Below are 19,182 nucleotides of genomic sequence, written 5' to 3'. Positions count from 1 at the left end.
TCGCTTCTCTATCCAGACAATAGAAAGTTTAGTGGCCTTCAGCAAAAAAGAACGACATAAAAAAAAATCCTTGCATCACATGTATTCTTTTCTCCACGTTTTTTTTAAAGCTGTGCTCACAGAGACGGCTTCTTGTATCACACTGTTCAGGTGTAGAGGAAGTCAATTGTAAATAAAGTTGAACCTGAAATTAAAAGGATTATACCAAGTGAGCAATCTAACTCACCTCATTAAAAAAGAAACATTTTGAATTAATAGGGTTTCATCAAGAAAACAAACTTTTAATAGGATAGTTTGGTGTAACCAGGAAGTTTTATCTGTAAGAAGGGAGGCTAAGCTAGCATTTCACATCAGCCTCTCCAGAGGCAAAATATCAAGAATTAGCTTTTCCTGCGACCTTTACTAAGCTTCATAGATATGAAAATACTAGGGCACAACCTGCACCCTCTGTGCAACTCTCACAGCATTTCCATCATCAGAGCCAACCTTATACACCCCAGAAGTAGCAGATGGATGTACTCAGCAGAAGAGTTATTCTTGTAAACCAAGTTTCACAGCAGACAGAAGAGCACTAATAAAGGCATTTATCATGAGCTACACTGTGAAAGCCACCACCTGTCTCCACTTCCACACATCCCTCCTTTCAGAGCACCTCTTGCAGAGGTATCACACTGGCCAGCATTCTGCCAGGATCACAAGAGCACCTCTGCTGCCTTTATATAGAGCAGGGACAAAAGCCTCCATAGCAGTGGTTGCCAAAATTGAGACTAAAAGCACAAACATTGCATGCTATAAGCTTGTTGTGGCTGATACCCATTCCAACGTTCAGCTAATAGAGATTTCCCCACCACATTAGGTATGTGACATAACTACTTCCCCTAAGTACCAGCTGCAGCATGCCTGATATTCCCAGACATTTGCTGATATAACAGAAATAAGACAAATCAGCTCTGCAGACCATTTTCAGGCTTGCTGGGGAAAGGAAGGAAAGCTGTAACACAGAGATACCTATAAACATCTGCCTCTAGGTATCACCTTGCTCTGCTGGCCGAGCCCTCAGGAAGTGTAAAGCAGGTAAATTGTAATATACCTGCTCAGAAGCTGAGGAAGGCTGGAAATTATGGGTCCATATCCTGGTGCATTGTCATACAGCTCGAACAATGGTGCTGCTACCAGCTTATAATTTTTGGGGACTGCAAACAAAGCTAAGAACAAACAAGCTGATCAATATTAAATGATAAACTAGCAAGCATTCAGCCAAGATATCACTCCCCATCCTTACCCAAAGACAAGATCATTGCGTACAGCACTGCAGTGTTAAGAGTGGCTTTATTTCATTTATAGTACATATATTGATACCACAGCAGGAATAGGAATATACTAGGAATTTGCATTCAAAAAGCTCATATACCTTCAAATTTTTGACACATTATTTTTTAAAAAGAATAGTTAGACTTATGATTAAAAAACTGCAAACATGTAAATCTTGCAAAAATTAGAGTATTTAAAGCTTTGTAAGTGCAAACACTGTTGCAAACACTTACCCTTTTCCTGAAGCTGCACCAAGAAAAGTTTTTTGTGCTCTTTTGGTTTTGTAATATGAGCTGGGATATAGGGGTACTGGAATTAAAAAAAAAAAAAAAAAAAAAACACACAACAAATTTACTTTTATAAACCTTTGAAAGTCTTGTGCAATCTTAAGTGCTGCTCCATAATCAGGAAGCAGTGTGGGAGCATTCAACACATCATATGTTGTTTTTTCATGGTATAAGACAATGAAAAACCTTCAGAAGAACAGATTCAGAAAGAATACCATTGCCTTCATGGCTGCTTACATGATCCATCTAAAGAGATACTACTCAAGATCTCTTAAAATAATCCAACAAGTCAGAAGCCCATAGCAGCAAACTGAGCAAGTATTTTCAATATCAAAGCATTTAGGGTAGCAAGATTCTCTTTACATGGCACCTGTTTCAGATGTACCAGGGCACGTGTTTCATCGTGGCTCAAACAGGAGCTTAAATAGTGTCTAGCTCAGCACAGGATCAGAAGTTGCCACATCCAGTGGTTACTTGTCTATTGGGTGAGGCACAAGGAGGAAAAAAGGGTTTCCAGAAGAAAATATTTCTTCTGGGGAGAGGAGACAGCTGAAACCTAACAGGAAACCTAACACTCACATGCATGCTCAAGCAACCCAACTGAAGGCTTCTGCAAGAACAAGCAGTATTGGACTCTGAGCAGCATAAATACAGACTGCAGTTACTCACCTGTGGAGGTTCGAAGTTTGGTCTCCACCAGTTACCAATGCAGTCATCAATTACCCAGTCTTGCTGAACACCATCTTGGCGTCCCAGTATCTATCAAAAATTCAGTTACAGTCAAAACTCTTAAACATCCCATGCCATATTCTTAGAAAACATACACTAGAAGCGCAAAGAGATGCTTAATTAGGGTTTGATGTTCTTCAGAGTCAGGTTAGAACAACTTTTATCATAGTGTTAGACTACTTCTCTATAGAGTGATATGAGAAAACATTTCAAATTCTATCTTATATTCAGTTAAACTGAGTGAACTACCAATACCAGCAGCATCTTTACAAAAAGATCACAAACAACAGGAAGTGGTAAGACAATTATTTTAATGCTTTAGCTTGTTGCATTAACTCTGGAATAATTCACTGTTCTCAGACATTCTACTACAGCAACATAAGAAAACTGACCTCTGTCATTAAGCGTTTGAGCCCTTCTACCTCATCTTCCCCTGGATTGAGCTCACCACCAGGTCTGTTAAAATAACCAATATATTATTGACAATGACCAATGATGAAAGCTAAAACTATGCTTACTACATTTACAGACATTCATAGGCAAGTTTGAATGTGCTTCCAGGTAGTTAAAAAATCATTCAAGGCCTCAAGCCTCAAATATTATTTTGCTCGATTTAAATACAGAGTAACATGGCCTTCACCAAAACTGCAACCAAAATGGCTATTGCACATCCTTCTAGACAAACATGTAAAAATCCTATACACATGACAATAAATGGGATGCTTAGAAGGTAAAGTTTTAACAATAACATAAAAATACCAGAAAAGGAAAAAGGAGTTGAAGTGTTGTGGGTGTTGACGGTATCTGTCTCAATCTCAAAAATAGCATTCAAAGCAGAAAATTAAACTTTTGGGGAACTGTGCAAGTGTTAAAAAAAAAAAAAAAAAAAAAAAACAGAAGGGCTCTTCAATAGAGACTTTTGAAACACTTTTTGACTCGAAACTATTTCTGCTCCCTCCCCATTCACCAAATAAGAAAGATGGAAAAAAGAAACTGGATATAAAAAACGGCTTTCTCCAAACACATGCTTGAGGGAAGGGGGAGAAGAAAAAAGTATTAAAAAATATCACACAGAGAATATGAGCAGAATAGCCTGGGGCAAGTCCATATATTTAGAAAGAAAACTAAAACAAGCAGCACCTCCTTTTACTGCAAATATGCAAAGCAACCCTGAAAATTTCATTCCAACAGGGACAAACATTAGATGAACTGAAGAAATTTTCTTCAGACATTCAATGTGTATGTTTTCAATGAGTACAGCTCACCCAGCAGTTTCCAAATAGCCCCTATTCCTCAGCTATTCACATCCCAGCTTTGGCCTTGAGTTTCACCTTGCCATTTTTGTGCCCACAGCACAAGTATATTTAAACATAATAATGTTTTCACAATGCAGAGGATAAAATACTAACTACTACTGAGTTTTAAATAGGAACTTAACATGCTGATGCACTGTAATTAACTCCCAGCTTGTTCAAAGCTAAGTCACTCTGCCACACAAGCAGTCAGATAATTTTTTTCCAAGAAAACCTCACCATTCAAAACATTTTTCCCCATCTAAGCCTTTGTAACAAATGAATTAAACATTCATAGTCTAACAGAGCTAGTTGCACTTAAACCTGTACTAAAAGGTCGCAGCAAGGAAGCAGACACTTACAGCTTGAAAAATGTGGTACCCAGCTGCAGTAACAAGACATGGGGCAGCCGATGCTCGTGCACAATCAGAACCCCTTCCACCGTCCGCCTCATGCCAATCTTGTCAAACTCTTCCCTCATGCGTTGAAACCGAGCTGCCACTGAGCTGTCCTTCTCATAAAGGGGCTCCTTGGTACCAAACGTGTAATTTGTGAGAGGATATCTATAAGGAGAGGAAAAAAAAAAAGATTAATACATAAGAAATCCAAGTTTAAAGTCATGTATGCTATTACGACACAGCATTTACGCCAAGGCAGAATTATCTGTACTCAAGTGCTGCTGCATAGCATTAAAGCAGAAGTTCTTGCTGGCGAGTTACAGGGCCCACAGCATGCAGAGATCTGTGCTAGGATACAAAGTGCAGAAAGTCACGCTGACTAAGAGCAGCTGCAAAAGAACCAGCAGCAACTGCCTTTCATCAGCCACTTTCTTTGGGAAAAATGCGCAGTTGCACAGGACAGTTGTTCTGTTCCTGCCCTTCTGCAGGAGAAATTAAGAGCCTGAGAACTAAACTGTTAAATGCAGTTTCATTTTGAAGAGGAAAGACAAACAGCTGGGTGACAGAGGACAGACAATGCTCCAAGCGTAAAGTGCAGGGCCAGACGTCTGGAGTAAGAACAAGAGTTTCGACAGGCCACTTCGCTGGGCTAATGTTGGCCCTTCAGGTTCTCTGGTGAGTTCCATCACGCTTCCCAATGCAGAAATCACAAACCAGATTTAGTTCCAAATAGCAAGTGAAAGGGAGGATAGGGGGCAGGGGGGAAATACTTGCCAATAAGGCTATCTATAATGTATAAACAGCTAGCTTCCCAATTACATATATCAACAAGTATGCCCCTCACACTCACATCCCTTTTCACTTATACGTTGGAAATGCCTCCATTTCTTTTAACACCCATTCTCCAAAATTGGCATGCTCGCTCCCCACGCCCCCCCCCCCTTTTTTTTTTGTTGTTGTTGTTTTGGGTTTTTTTTTTTTTTTTTTGCGCCTGGAAAACATGGTTCAGAGCACAGAAGCGAGAGGCTGCACCCCGCCGCGGCCCGGCTCGCTCGGGCCCGGGCGAGGCCCGCGCCCTTATTCGCGCGGCGCTCACAGGTTGATGGTCCTCTCCAGCGTGAGCGGCTTGGTCTGCTGGATGTACTTGTTGCCGAATTGGTTGACGCCGCGGGGCCAGCCGGTCTGTGAGCGGTTGGGCGGCACCACGGACATGGCGGCGGCGGCAGGTCACTACGCGGCGGGAACCGCCTCCGCCATTAACCGCCCCGCCGCGCCGCGCGCCGGAACCGCCCAAACCCGCTTCCGGCCGCGCCAACCATAGAGCGGAGCCGCTCCGCTACCACTCACCGGCCGCAGGGAACAGCGCCGCCTGCTGCCCTCTCATTGGCTCTTGGGGCCGCGCGCCGAACGCCCCTGTCGTCCTCATTGGCCCGCGGAGCGGGTCGCCCAGCCCCCGCACAGCGCGGGGGCCCCTGGGAGTTGTAGGCGAGCCGCGGGCGGCCATGAGCGCCAAGCGTCGCGCGGCTTTGGCCGCGGCCCCGGCCGAGAAGCGGGAGAAGCGGGAGGCGCGCGCCGAGCTGAGCGCTGCGCTGCGTGATGCGGCGCTGCGGAAGCGGGCGGCGGCGGCCTGGCAGCGCGGGGAGCCGCTGCAGCACGGTACGGCGCGCGCCCCGGCCCCGCAGCCCGCGCCCCGGCCCCGCTTAGCGGCCGTTCTCTGTTTGCAGCGGCGGCGGCGCTGGAGCCGGTCCCGTTCCGGCACGGCCTCATGCCCGGCTTCCTGGCGGAGCCGGCCTTCGCGGCGGCGCTGCGCGACGAGCTGCTGGGCCTCGCCTTCCGCGGGCGCCGCAACGACCTCCTCTCGCTGCGGCAGGTGGGAGCGCGCCGCGCGCCGCGCCCGGCGCCGCCGCCGCCGCTAACGCGCGTCCCTTCCTCTCTTCCATGGCTCGCCGCAGTCCGAGGAGCTGCGCGGGAGGCCGGAGCCCCACGTCGCCGCGCTGAGGTGCGTGCGGTGCGCGGCGGGGCCCGGGAGCCGGCGGCTCGTCCAGCCCTTCAGCCTCTTCCCGCGTCGTTTATCCCTCCTAATCGTTACCCACAACGAACGGGCGCGTTCGTCGCGTGGCTGCTGGGGACCCCGGGGGACCAGGCTTTCCGTGGCTTCGGCGCTTCCCAGAAATGTAGCCCCTCTGGCAGGAGTAATAGCTCGGGCTGTTTAAGCAGCTGGGGGGGAAGTACCAAGAGCTTCAGGGCTTGGTCCCGCTGTCCCCAGGCGTGCTCTGAGCCGGGAGTTCCGAGCGTGGCTCTCCGACGTGACTCATGTTCAGCTGGAGCCGACCATCGACCTGTCCTGCGCCCGCTACGAATACACGGGTGAGTGAGGTGTCCTTGCGCCGAGGCTGCCCTGGAGTGTACGAAACCCTGCTGCTGTAGGAGAAAGGAAAGGGAAAGGTCCCAGTCCTAGGAGACTCTAGAAGCTATTGCCCAGCAGATCAGAATCACACAAACAGTCTTCTAGTCTTGTAAAACTAGCTTCTGCTAATTCTACTTTTGCTAACTCTCTTTGCACAACCTGTACAGCTTTCCTGTTCCTGCCCTCCATGCAACCTGGCAACAAACCTCCTCAAAGGGCAGTTGTGCATTTAAGAACAGGAGTTTGACAAGCTGCTAAACGTAGGGATCTCTTTCTCCTGTCTTGGCAACAGTAACAGAGGGAGGTTTAGGAACAGGCATTACTTCCTAATTATAATGAAATCTCATAGAAGGTAATCTCTCTGCATTAGTGATGCAAGCATGTAAAAAATGCTGTTATTAAGAAGGGCATGTTTTTTCCTGCTATGTCCTTGCAGGGGGCAAAACCAGGAAGCAGCTGTTGAAATACAGCAGTCACACACGTGGACTGTAACAAGAAACACCCTAGTGTAGTGAAATTTGTGTATGTGCAGATGTCCTGCTGTGCCACGATGATGAGCTGGAAGGTCGGAGAATTGCCTTCATCCTCTACCTGGTGCCGCCGTGGGAGAAGAGTGATGGAGGAACCCTGGACTTGTACAGCACCGATGGTGAGAGCTCCCTCCTCAGACTCATAAGTGAAAAAGATGAAATGCTTTTTGCAGCCCTTCCCTTGGATGTCCATGGGAGGTTTTCTCAGTCCAGGGAAGCTGATGCATTGGTAAAATTTGCATCTTAGAAAGACAGGAGTTGTAGCAGACTATACTAATGGGTGACAGCTGAGAAAAAGGAGAAGCTAATAAAGAGGTGGTGGGCAAGGAAGGAGAAATAAGCCACTTTTTGCAGGGCATAGAAGTGCGCACAGGGTAGAAATGATGCCAGTAACTGTGCTGGGAACGCTTAAGCAAGGGAGATAACTTTCCTTTCCAACAGTAGATGTCCACTGATACCTCATTGGTCCCTTGCTCTAAGCTCCATCCTTTACAGCCAATGACTGAATACTGGAAAGTCATGAAGTCAGAGGTAAACAGCAGTTGCTGGTGAGCACTAAGTCAGGTCTTAACCAGAGCACGTTTTCTCCCTCTTTAGAACATTTTCAGCCACAGCAAATTGTCAAGTCATTAGTGCCTTCGTGGAACATGCTGGCTTTCTTTGAAGTGTCTCCAGTCTCCTTCCACCAGGCAAGGACCTGCATTTTGTTTGTTTTTAAATCCTCACTGTTGTGGGGATTCATTTTGTATGTTATTATTGTCTTGAGGGGGAGGGTGGAAGAGAAAGGGAGAAATGTCGGTGTTCAGCACAGACACTTATGCTGAATGCTGTGTGGTAAAGGCTGACGACTTTAAGGAAGACAAGAACCGACAAACTCAACTCTGAACTGCACAGTCCTGGCAGTCTAGCTTCAGCAGCTCTCATCCCTACGTTCTGTCACTGTGCTGACAAACCATGGCTGGGGATTTGGCTGGGGTGACACAAGAGGGCTTTTCCTGGAGTAGCTGCTGTTTTTCATGCGGATGCCGTGGCTTTGCTGCCAGAAAGGCTCTCCAGTGTGTTGCCCTGCCAGCGGGAGCCCGTGTGGATAAGGCTGTAGCTGCTTTGTAATGCAGATGTGGTGCAGCACCCTGGAGTAGGTGTGCTGATGTGGTTACGTAGCATTGTGGCATGTAACAGGAGCATGGTTAGAAAAAACATGGCAGTAATCTGTGAAACTGCTTCGTATAAAAAACCTGAAACTGCTGCTTACTTGAGAATGCCATGGGCCACAACAAATAGTGTGAAAAGAGCAAGAGGCTGCAGAGGAAGAACAGTGAGCACAGTGATGTATGTCAGCAATGTTGACAGCTAGACTGCCTAGCTTCACCTTTCCCTGCTGTTTTGTAACTAATTAACAGAAACAACTACTTGGTCAGTGCTCTAGTTGTTTGCAGTTAGTGATTTACTCTTGTTATATAAATCCCTGTTCCACTTAGCCTTGTGACTGCCTCATACTGACCTAAACTTAATCCCATGCATTAGCGGCATTCAGAGTGCTATGTACTGTTTCTGATACTGTTAACACAGGCATTAAGAACTCAGCTGACTTAACTGGGAGTGCTGTGGAGCCAAATCTTACAGCCCTGCACCTCACTGGTTATTCCCAGAGTACCCTTTGAACCATCAAATCATTTCTTTGATCCTCTCATCAGTAAATCACAGAGCCCACAAATTGCTCTTAGAGGACTGTGTGAGGGTCAGACTGATATGAAGAGTTAATATCATTTTCCAGCCTAAGTCCCCCTAAGACAATTGGCAAAGAGCATTTAGTCATTAATTTCTAGTGGATCTTTGGATTTTTCATGGTGTACACTCCTTCAGCAAATAACAAAGAAAACTGTGGTGAACAGAGTGGGTTTCTGGGCTTCTCAGAGTTTAAGCATAGTTTAAGAGCATTTTCCATTTCCCAAATGATGTAGGGTTTCTGTAGGCATTCCAAGTTAGCTGATTTAATTCATGCAAGGCGAGGGCCACTACTGCTCTATAACTATCAATACAAGCCAAAGCCTTTACCAGACTACGCTCTGTTTCTCTTCCATGAGGCTGTCCCAAAAAACAGTGCAAGGTCTTTATGTTGCTTTATGTGCAACCAGTCATAAGAGGGTGGCTCACTCATCACTATTCAGTACAGCACTCGAGCATGTGAAATTGCTCAGTTTAGGCCAATTTATATCAGAGCACAATTTGATGAAATAGACTCTCTAGACTGGGTCAGACCCTTATTATGGGTCTGCATGGTGCCTGTTACACCTGGCTTCTGTATGTTTTGTAGGTCTAAACAGTAACCTGCCCTTCTGCTTCGTTCCAGGTATCAGAAGTTCTGTCTGAGGAGAAGTGCCGCTTGTCAGTGAGTGGCTGGTTTCACGGCCCATCCATAGAGAGACCTCCACGCTATATCGAAGCGCCTTTGCCAAGGAGTCCACACATCCCTTACGATGTGAGTAGCAAGCCCAGATAGAATTATAGAATCACAGAATGCTTAAGATTGGAAGGGACCTCTAGAGATCATCTAGTCCAACCCCCTGCGCACGCAGGGTCACCTAGAGCACGTGGCACAGGACTGCATCCAAGTGGGTTTGGAAGATCTCCAGAGAAGGAGACTCCACAACCTCTCTGGGCAGCCTGTTCCAGGGCTCTGGCACTCTCACTGTTAAGCATTTCCATGTCCCTGGCATACTTACTTGGTATACATTCATGCTTGGGAACGCTTCAGTTTTAAACTTATTCCATGTTCCTTTCTGTTTCCTGTCCATTCGTAGCTAGTTTTAGATTTGTAGCTAGTTACCTTCTTGGATGTTATAAATGGTTGGGGACCCAGAATGAAAAGATACTAGCTAAAAGCGGACTCTCTAAGAAGTAATTGATAAAGAGACACCACTGAGGATTTTACCTTTCACTTTGTAGCACAAGACAGGCTAGCTATGAGAGCTGTGTTTTGTTTGACTCTTCTTGGAGATACACAGTGGTAGGACAAGAAGGAGTGGGGATAAATTGCAACATGGGAAATTCCAGAGAAACTGTGGGACCTTCATCCTTAAAGATGTTCAAAACAACAGGACACAAGGCCTTGAGCAACCCTGAGCCTGGATCAAGCTAGGCCTGCTTTGAGCAGCAGGTTGGACTGTTTCCAGAATAAGTTTCCAGCTTACTCTGTGATTCTCTGTCCACTTCTATAGTTGCAGTAGTGGAGGCAGCAAATACTCTTACAACAATTTAAAAACAAGAAAGGAAAGGCGGAGGAGGGTGAGGGTGGGAGGAAGGAATAGAGACTTTTGGCCAGTTAGTTGAGGAAGTGGGGAATCCATTTTACATTTGCAAATGCAGCATTCAGACCCATTTCCTTCCCAGCAAGAAATCTTGTATGAGTGGATCAATCTGGTTTATCTGGACATGGACTCCCAAGCTCAAATCCAGGAGGAGTTTGAGGAGCGCTCAGAAATTCTCCTGAAGGATTTTCTTAAGGTAAGTCCAGTGGTTCAATATGATGCAGTTTATCAGAACAGGTCACAGGGCTTTTATGTGCCCTGTGTCAGGCAGCCTGGCAGATATGTATCTTGCAAACTTTGCTTCAACATTCGTCTTTCTTACAAGATACAAAGCAGAAAGATTGCAGCACTTGCCATCCTTCCTGCTTCCTAGCACTGAGATGACCAGAGCATTCCTCCCTTACCAGTATCATGATCTTTCTTTATTTGATGGCTATTCTTCTGAATAATCTTTCTACCCATCCCTCAGTGAAGCAAACAGCATTTTCACACAGCAGACATGAAGTAGAACTTAATTGCCTTTAGGCACAGGCATTAGAAAGATGTGATGCTCAGCCTAGTGCCCTCAATAAGAGCCTCACACAAGCTAGAGAGAATGGCTGTGCCTCATCTGAGACTAGAGACTGACCACTTCCAACACAGCAGACGGGGGAGCTAAACTGTCAAAGCTTCTGCCCTGTATATTTTTCTCTCCTAGAAAGAGAAATTCCAACTACTGTGTGAAGCTCTGGAGAAAGATGACATCCAGTGGAGTAGCCGAGGGCCCCCCAATAAGAGGTAGGGATGCATCAAGCTGCTGAGTGACAGCATCTTGCCCCTATTGAGCAGGCCAAGCAGGAAGTGCCATGAGGCTGCACTGACTGATACTGTCCCCATGGAAATGTCCTTGTTGGCCATCTGCTGCTGATTCCCCTGCTGTCTTTCAGATTGTATGAGACTGCAGAGGAAGAGAGTCTCCCTGACATCCTGAAGAACTTCCTGCAGCTGTTACGCTCTGAGGCCATGTTTCTGCTGCTTTCTAACTTCACTGGCCTAAAGCTGCACTTCCTGGCTCCCTCTGATGAGGATGAAGATGCAGGGGAAGGAAGGGCTGCAGACACTGCTGGACACAGCACTCCCAAACCTCAGCAAGAAGAGGCTGAACAACAGGCTGGCAGTAATGCCCATCAACAAGAGCAGCCTGACAACGTCCCTGACGTGCAAGAGGGCGAGACGCAGAATGGTAGGTAGGGCAGCAGCGGTGCTGAAAGGATTTGAGCAAAATCCAGGCATTAAAGGATGTCAGCAGTAGAACTTCCAGTAACTTTTCCTGGAACCAGCTTTTCACCTTATACTGCTACCATCTTGTAGAGGTATCAGCACCAACTTGAGATTCAAGGCAGAGTTGTCACCTCAAAAAAGTGATTAATGACTAAGTGACTAACTAGACTAATGCTTAATCGTAACTAACCAAAATACACCATGTTGTAGGAGCACTTGGAACACACCTTGTCAACCTGAAGTCTCATATAAGGGCAGGATCAGGAGTAGGGGACTTCTAAATGAGTTGATGCTTTTTCTTCTTAATCTAGTTACCCAATAATGTTTTGTCATTAGGTATGTGGTTTCTACATGCGCATACTCCTGTGTCATATACATGACAATTCTCACATGAAAGACCAAAGCAAGTAGAATAAAGTTATCAGATTAGAAAATAGTTTTAGAATTAGCAAACTGAAGCCTAAAACTAGAGTTTAACCCTAGCCCTTTGGAAAACACTGCTATCCTAAATAACCACTTAGTCATCAGCAATGACATATTATTACTCTTTTTAAAAGATTTATTTTGGATTCATGCAGTGGTGTTTGACGCAGTGGTTTTTGAAATTTAAATGTAGAATTCTTGAAAATGCTCATTTCCCACTCAGTGGACACTGGGAGAAAGAGTAGTCAAGAACAGAGCAGCACTGAAAATCCCAGTGGTGATTTTTGCTTGTGATAAAGGCTTTGTTTTTTTGATTTGCACTGCCAGTTATTTTGCTACTTCCATTTGCCATCTTCCCTCTGTGATTTTAACCAAATCTTTCCTGTCTGACTGTCTTGAATGGCTGTTACTGAGGGCATAATTTGGCGCTGCATAAATTGAAAATGGAGCTGTACCCATATGGAAAGAAATGTTTCCTCAAAGTCTCACATACCTCTGAATTCCTTAATTCTTCAACTTACCTAATGTAAGTTCAGAGCCATACCCTTCTCTGGAAGCATCTGGCAGTTTCAGTGTACTTTTAGAGCCAAGAGGTTTCCTGGCTTTTGAAATTCAGAGGTCTACCATAAAACCTCATGAGGATCTGCTACCAACCTGGGCGGGGAGGAACGACACACACAAAAGGATGAACGGGCTTAATCCAAGGCACATGACAGCCTGGACCTCTCAAAGAGCAGATCTTGGCTCCCCTCATATCCATCATGCAAAGGATGTAGCTTAGAGTCACCTCTAGAAAAGTTAACAAAGCATCTGTGATTTTACTTCTTCCCTTTACACTTTGCTGGCTGCAGCAAACACATCCTTCTGTGAAGAAATAATACAGGAACTTACACCTGCTGCCTTGAGCCAGGCAGGAGTTATGCATAGGGCAACTTCATTTTTCCCTGGCTGTTGAGATGTTTGTTCTCTCATAGGTTCAGGTGCCCCAGTGTGTGCAGGGGAGGTGAGACGCTGGACCCATGGGCACTATACTTTAGTCCACGACACCCAGGCAACAGAATTTGCTCTGGACCTGCTCTTTTTCTGTGGGTGTGAAGGTAAGTGGACAAAAGAGAAAGGTGTCACACACTCCTTGACAAGATCTGCTTAGAGGAAGAATTTTTGAGTTCTCCACAGGGCAGCAGTAGCCAAAGTTTCCCTGCTTTTGCTCTTCAGATTTTATGTAAGTCCTCTCTTCTGCATAAGTACTATGTGTTCCAGTAGTGCATAACACAAAGATTTGTGATTCTGTCCCTGGTGTCCACGGTTTTCTGCAGCTTGATGCTGCTTCCCCATGACTTTCCCTGCTTGAGCCAGAAGGTGGTACATGGCAGGTCTTCTTGGGGCAGGGGGAAAGTGCCAGTCTCCAAGACTTTTCTCCTGCTTACTAAGCAGTGGCTCAAGGAATGCTCTGTTTTGCCTCTTTTCTTTCCAGAATTATCACTGCTTCCTATTCAAAAAGCCCAGGCTTTTCAAAAGTGACTTTAGGCATGTCCAGGCATTTTAGGTTGATGGCAGCTTTGTACAGTTGAAAACAAAAAAGCACTGCTGGACCAGTGGAGACCAGGATGCATGGCTTAAACCACTTGGAACAAACCTGATATTATAATTACCAAAAGTTATTACACATCTACTAAGGCAAAGCTGCTCTGCATATGGGGAATAGGAAGCCATGCAGTCCTAAATGGCCTGTTTGTGGTAAACAACAAATTCAGTATATTTGGTTCAAATTGCTTCTGAATGGAAGAAAATATAGTAGACTGGCAGGAGGTAAACTACTGGCAGTCCTGCCGCCTGTACCTGTAGAGAGCTGGCCAGAAATATTGCCTTTCCAGGAGGGCAGTCTGGACAGTACTGAATTTGCTAAGAACCTTTTTCTTCTATTTTAAGACTGGGATCCAGAATATGGTGGCTTTACATCCTATATTGCTAAAGGTGAAGATGAAGAGGTAAGGAGCTGAGTTCCTAGGTGTAAGTTATATAAAATTAGTTGTTGGGTAGGGGAGGCATGATTCTTTTTTCCTTTTATGTTAACAATCTCAAAAATGCTCAGTACTACACCAGAGGCCCCAGCGTACTCTAGAGCTTCCTGCCTGAAGCGCAGGTTGTAGATGTAGCTCTGGATTCAGCTTCACAGGGCTGGTGTTTATTGCAAAGCTTAAAACTCAGGCCCTGACAGAAAAGCAGGCCCTAATACAAGCTGAACGTGGTGCTATTTTGAGAAGCCTCAAATAAAACAGAAGGCCATAGGAGATGTCATGCTTTTCCAGGGAAATGCTTTTCACAACTGTCACATGTAATAGAAGTAATAATGAGGCTGCTGAACCATAATACTGCTAAGTTCAGAATCTCTTCAAATAAACTTGCAGCCTAATAAATGGTGCAGGTTGAGGGGTATTAATAGGAAAATGGTGTCACTGGTCATTTTCCAACATGAGACTTTTATTATGATTGGCTTTTCAAAGTCTATTCTGTCCCTTTCCTCCTAGGAATGATATCAAAGACATTTTTGTGGAATTAATTTCTTACCTTGATTACTTATGTGCCTTCTAGCTATTGACTGTGAATCCAGAGAACAACTGCTTGGCCTTGGTTTATAGAGACGAAGAAACAATGAAGTTTGTGAAATACATCAATCACCGTAGCTTGGCACGTCTGAAAAAGCATCCAAAGAGAACAGCATTTTGGGACTTTTCTTTTGTCTATTATGAGTGATGATGCAGAGCGTCACCATCCTCACACAAAGTCACTCTGATGGCAGTACTGGGTTTTGGAAGGGTTCCCAGCCAAAAGTTCAGCTAGGGCTCATGTGAACAGGTAAACTTGGCTGTAGCTAACTCAGTCATACTGTATGTGAGCTGCAGCCTACCGAGTGCAGTCTAAGTGGCTTTATTTTTTTTTTTTTAAATAAATCAACTGTCCAAAGTGTTGCCTTCTGACTGCTTTAGCTTGGACAGAGCTCTGCTCTATCAGCTTCCCAGCTTTTCTCATGGAAATGTCAGACAAATCCCTCATCTTTCAGGATGAAAATTATAACTGTGCCTTCCCCCAAGTTTTTGACTGTTTTTTAGGAAAAAGAAACAGCAGGTCAGTAAAACATTTCAGAATGTGGTTGAAGCAAGTTTTGTTACAAAATGCCTTAGAGACATTTTCTGGGCCTTGACCGCATTGACTTTTGTAGTGGCAAAAATAAATGAGATGCCATGGGAAATGTGGAAGTGGGAAGGAAGAAAATGAGGCTATAAAGCTTCTTGCATTGGCAAGGGCTTAGCCTTGCAACGAGGAGGACTTTGTTATGCTGAATGCTGTGCAGCCAGAGCCAAATACAGCCCTTCCTCCAAAGGATTTACAGACCAAGTAGCAGGTGAGATAAGAACCTGCTCCTGTCTCTCCTTGCACAGATATTTGGAGGGTCTGTTGCCTCACACTCATTTGGGCTGGTATTAAGATGTGGACTCCCCCCTCTTTGGCTGCCATCTACATGTAGTAGGAAGGTTAATGACAATGTCATTGCATTCTAGTCTTGTCTTGGGTCTGCCAGGGACTGCTATGCTTCTGTCATTGCAGAGGGGACACCTAGATCTTTCCAAGGAGCAGGTATCCAACTCCTCTGGGAAACACTGTGGAGTAGGGAGGTAACTGTTGGGATCAGCCTGGGGCCAGTGCTGGGGGTGTCTCCTCGGCAGACTGGGGGCTGAGCAGGAGAGGCAGGAGCTGCAGCCACGCGGCCAGCGCGTAACCAGTTCACAACTCCAGAGCGCCCTGCTCCTCAATACCTACAGCGAACGCCACCAGGAAAAGTGGGCACCTTGGCACAAGAGCTTTTTGCTCCCACACACTTGTCCTGCTAGCAGGCCTGGCAGACCCACACTCACTGCAAGTAGGACTTTGTTCAAACTGTCACCTCTCAGATTTCTATCATCAGCCCACTAAGAGGTGCTGTTGCAGAACATACAGCAACTGCGCTCAAGGAGGCATCTGCTTGGACTGGAGAACCCAGGTGCTCTGAGCTCATTCATTGCCTGCTCAAAACTTCTTTACACCCAGCAGAGCAAAATGACACATGTGGATTTGCAGATGATCCAGGCCACATAAAAGTGTCATGGGGGAAAAGTGTTTCATTTCTCATGGCATGCAGGGAGAAAGCTAGAAAGGAGGTCTGAGCTGCTCTGCGAGATCCATGAGACTTTGTTCATATTCTGATATGCTCCCCTAAACCAGCTTCTCTGTGTATTGCCAAGACTTTCTTGTTCCATTTTAAGGTCCCTCTGCTATTCTTTTAAGCTACCTGAAAAGATAAAGAGATGGAACCCAAAACAAATCCTGCTGCAAGCACAGGACTCCTCTGCGAGGTGCCAATTTAGGCTCATTTCCAAGGCACTCCACTACGTTTTTGGGCAGCCCACTGTGCTTGGGGAAGAGTTCTTATTCTGAACTGCTCCAGGAGAAAGAGGCAAAGGCAGTTTCCCAAGTTTGTTAAGAAATGAAGCAAAGTTGTTTGGGCAGTTTCAAACAACGGTTACAGATACCACAGCTCTTGGCAGTATAGTTAACTAGGCAATGTTGGCAGTAAAACTGATTAACAAAGGAAATTACATATTCTGCACTAGCAGCTCAAGAGCTGGTAGGTCTGGTAGGTCTTGGAATAGCCTTCCAAAAGATTGGGAAGAAGCTGCGCTTCTTGAAACTAGCTGGTTTTTTAATCATAAATAATACACTAGAGGGCATGCCAGCCTCTGCTTGAGCAAGCCAGTATCTGTCTAATCACATGCAGCAACACCCTTATGCCTCAGGTGACTGAGATGAAGTAACTCTGCAAATAACATTGGCAGTTAGCATTTAAAGATCTAAGAATCAACCAGCTTGCTCTCCCACACTTCCTGCTGGGCACAGCAAGAAGATTAAGTCCAGAAGCAACTCCAGGCAGCCCCACACATTCAACTGCACTGTGGGATACACAGAAAAGAGGGTGTTCAGTGAAAATTTGTTTGGCATTAGCTATTTGTTCTTTTTTGAGGGGGGAGGAGGGATGTCTAATTTATACTGCCTACAATAAGAGCCCTCCACGTAGATGCTAGCCTTGGATACAAATCTACAGTTAAAATGAGGCTTGGCTGCTCATAAAGTACTCTGTGAGGACCAGGGAAAGAATCATGAACACGAAATGCATTACAGACCCACAAAAATAGGAAGAATGATTTAGGGGAAAAAAAAACAGTAAGGATCAAGAAAAGTGAGTGAATCATACGGAGTGGAGTATGAGCAAGAGAGGACAGAAACTGTAACAGGCACCATAGCCAAGCACATAAGTTGACTGGGCCAACTAAATGAGGATACATGTTTCCCACTGGATTACTGCACCACAGAAGCAAAGAAGTATTTGGCGCAGCGATTCAGCAGCTGAGTTACTCATGTTCTCGGCAGCACAATAAATTTGCCAGGATTTGGTGGTTCCAGGTTGCCAAGGAGCCAAAAACGGAAGCAATTCAAAATGGAGCAAGATAAAAGATAAGGTTGCAGAGCAGACTGGAAGTTCTGCACTCATGTTCACACAGCAAAGAAGTTCTGACTTTTTATCAGTTATTCAGTCAATTAAAGATTAATTAAGATGAGCAACAACCTGTGGGACTTGGAGAAACGGGGGCTAAAATCAGATAAACTGCTTTCAGTTCTAATAGCTTTTTTTAAAAAAAGACTGAAATCAGGACATGGAAAAATCACTGTTGCAGAAATCCTCCTTCGGAGGATCCATGGATCTTCCTGTGCCGGACTTTCTCCATCAGCGGAGATGCGACCTACGTGTCATGGGCCGAGGTTCCAGGACAAGCCTCATTTTCACGCACTTGACGGTAAACAATTCCCCCCCTGATACAGGAGAATGAGATTATTACGTGTCAGTACTTGGCTACGTCTTATCAGCAGCCAGTAGTCACCACTGGTTTCCTGGCACAGGACCACCTGGGCCCAGTGCTCACATCACCTCACTGCTGTGTGCTAGCCAAGGGCTACTTTTTTCTGTGGGCAAATGCAAACCTGGTTGCATCACTTCAGCCTATGGGATGTGGATTTTATACTTGGTAAAGAGAAGAGTTGTTTTTACAGAAAAACAAACAAACAAGACATTTTTTGTCAGGATCCTTAGCCAGGGGTAAATCAGCCACTCCGGAGGTCTGGACTGCAACTGAAAAACTGACAGTACTGCACAGACACAGGCTGCCAAGAGCAAACAGACACGGGACTGCAAGTGCCTCACACGTAGCTTGGGAAATCGGGATGATGGGAACGCTCCCTTCTGATAGGAGCCACTCTCTTATCATTGAATGGACTATAAACTGTAACATTACGCAAACATTAGGGTTCTGAACATAGAAGAACAAGAGGAGGCTGGAACAGTGGGAACAAGTACAGGAGGTGGCAGAAAGCCCAAGACTTTTGCCAGGAGACTGTTCTATAATCAAGTCTTGAAGTTTGCTTGCTTAGAACAGCATGGGTGGCTCAACGCCCTTTTTCAACAAGAAGCTCGATTTGACTAACAACCAGGTTCTTAAAAGGATTCAAATGAAGCATCACTGCAGATTTGAACTGACAGAGATCCATGCATTTGCCAACAATACTGAAGGGGCTGAAGCAGTGGCAAGGGGCTGTTTGGGATATTAAAACACACTGCAAGAATTAAGTTACCCACTGAGATGGTCACATGCTCACTGGTTTCTCTGTAATGAATAATGGACTGCTAGATTTAATTCAGCATTAATGAAGAGGAGAGCAGCTGGTTCCTGGAGGCTAACACACCTGACAGTCCTGAGACATCTAAGAACCTCCTTCCACATAAATGAACAGCCGTCCCCTCCCAGCCTGTGTTGCAAGCATTGATTTATAGAGCGGCAGAGGAAGGATGAATGCAGCATGGAGTAGGACGTAGGACCACAGGCACCCAACCTCCCTCCTATTAAAGATATTTTTAGCTTCTAGTAGAAAATTGCTTTGGCAAAAGCTCTAAAATATCTATCGATCTAAGATATGGCCTTCCTATAATATTTTAATTGAAATCTAAGAGATCTCACAATTAATAAACACTGCTGTGCGTGGGCCAAGAGATTTTTCAATACATTGTCCTTTGATCCCTTTAAGTACTGCTAGCACTTCATGAGTATGCATGAAGCTTGGGCGTGTAGCTTGTTTTCTCAGCCCTGAAATG

The 19,182-nt window shown here is 45.4% G+C and overlaps 2 protein-coding genes across 2 annotated transcripts; one reads left to right on the top strand and one right to left on the bottom strand.

Annotated features, from left to right (window-relative positions):
• Nucleotides 1-151: 151 nt before the first annotated feature.
• NUDT21 (nudix hydrolase 21) lies at nucleotides 152-5,234 on the bottom strand. Its single transcript, XM_088519825.1, has 7 exons — nucleotides 5,114-5,234; nucleotides 3,982-4,182; nucleotides 2,720-2,783; nucleotides 2,268-2,357; nucleotides 1,545-1,620; nucleotides 1,091-1,205; nucleotides 152-184 (listed from the first exon to the last, which is right to left on the bottom strand). Exons 1-7 carry the CDS (start codon nucleotides 5,227-5,229, stop codon nucleotides 163-165), a joined length of 684 nt encoding a protein of 227 aa, XP_088375951.1. The 5' UTR covers nucleotides 5,230-5,234; the 3' UTR covers nucleotides 152-162.
• Nucleotides 5,235-5,516: 282 nt separating this feature from the next.
• OGFOD1 (2-oxoglutarate and iron dependent oxygenase domain containing 1) lies at nucleotides 5,517-14,704 on the top strand. Its single transcript, XM_088519824.1, has 13 exons — nucleotides 5,517-5,673; nucleotides 5,742-5,887; nucleotides 5,970-6,016; nucleotides 6,284-6,384; nucleotides 6,957-7,073; nucleotides 7,552-7,643; nucleotides 9,305-9,433; nucleotides 10,345-10,458; nucleotides 10,960-11,039; nucleotides 11,189-11,484; nucleotides 12,920-13,042; nucleotides 13,875-13,933; nucleotides 14,538-14,704. The coding sequence occupies exons 1-13, from the start codon at nucleotides 5,520-5,522 to the stop codon at nucleotides 14,697-14,699; spliced, it is 1,620 nt and encodes a 539-aa protein (XP_088375950.1). The 5' UTR covers nucleotides 5,517-5,519; the 3' UTR covers nucleotides 14,700-14,704.
• Nucleotides 14,705-19,182: the final 4,478 nt, after the last annotated feature.

The sequence above is a fragment of the Tinamus guttatus genome, unplaced genomic scaffold (genome assembly GCF_059628265.1).
Source record: "Tinamus guttatus ecotype Peru unplaced genomic scaffold, ASM5962826v1 Tinamus_guttatus_pri_ptg000074l, whole genome shotgun sequence".
Classification (NCBI taxonomy): domain Eukaryota; kingdom Metazoa; phylum Chordata; class Aves; order Tinamiformes; family Tinamidae; genus Tinamus; species Tinamus guttatus.
The sequence above is the reverse complement of the archived record's forward strand: the minus strand, read 5'-3'. Positions and strand labels throughout refer to the sequence as shown.

What these genes read in the sequence shown, in the direction of transcription:
- NUDT21 (XM_088519825.1), bottom strand. Translation starts at nt 5,229, where the DNA reads ATGTCCGTGGTGCCGCCCAACCGCTCACAGACCGGCTGGCCCCGCGGC. An exon ending in TCAAACGCTTAATGACAGAG is followed by an intron (nt 2,358 to 2,719) that starts GTCAGTTTTCTT and finishes AATTTTTGATAG; the next exon opens with ATACTGGGACGCCAAGATGG. An exon ending in CAAACTTCGAACCTCCACAG is followed by an intron (nt 1,621 to 2,267) that starts GTGAGTAACTGC and finishes TTTTAATTCCAG; the next exon opens with TACCCCTATATCCCAGCTCA.
- OGFOD1 (XM_088519824.1), top strand. Translation starts at nt 5,520, where the DNA reads ATGAGCGCCAAGCGTCGCGCGGCTTTGGCCGCGGCCCCGGCCGAGAAG. An exon ending in GGACTTGTACAGCACCGATG is followed by an intron (nt 7,074 to 7,551) that starts GTGAGAGCTCCC and finishes CTCCCTCTTTAG; the next exon opens with AACATTTTCAGCCACAGCAA. An exon ending in GTCCACACATCCCTTACGAT is followed by an intron (nt 9,434 to 10,344) that starts GTGAGTAGCAAG and finishes TTTCCTTCCCAG; the next exon opens with CAAGAAATCTTGTATGAGTG.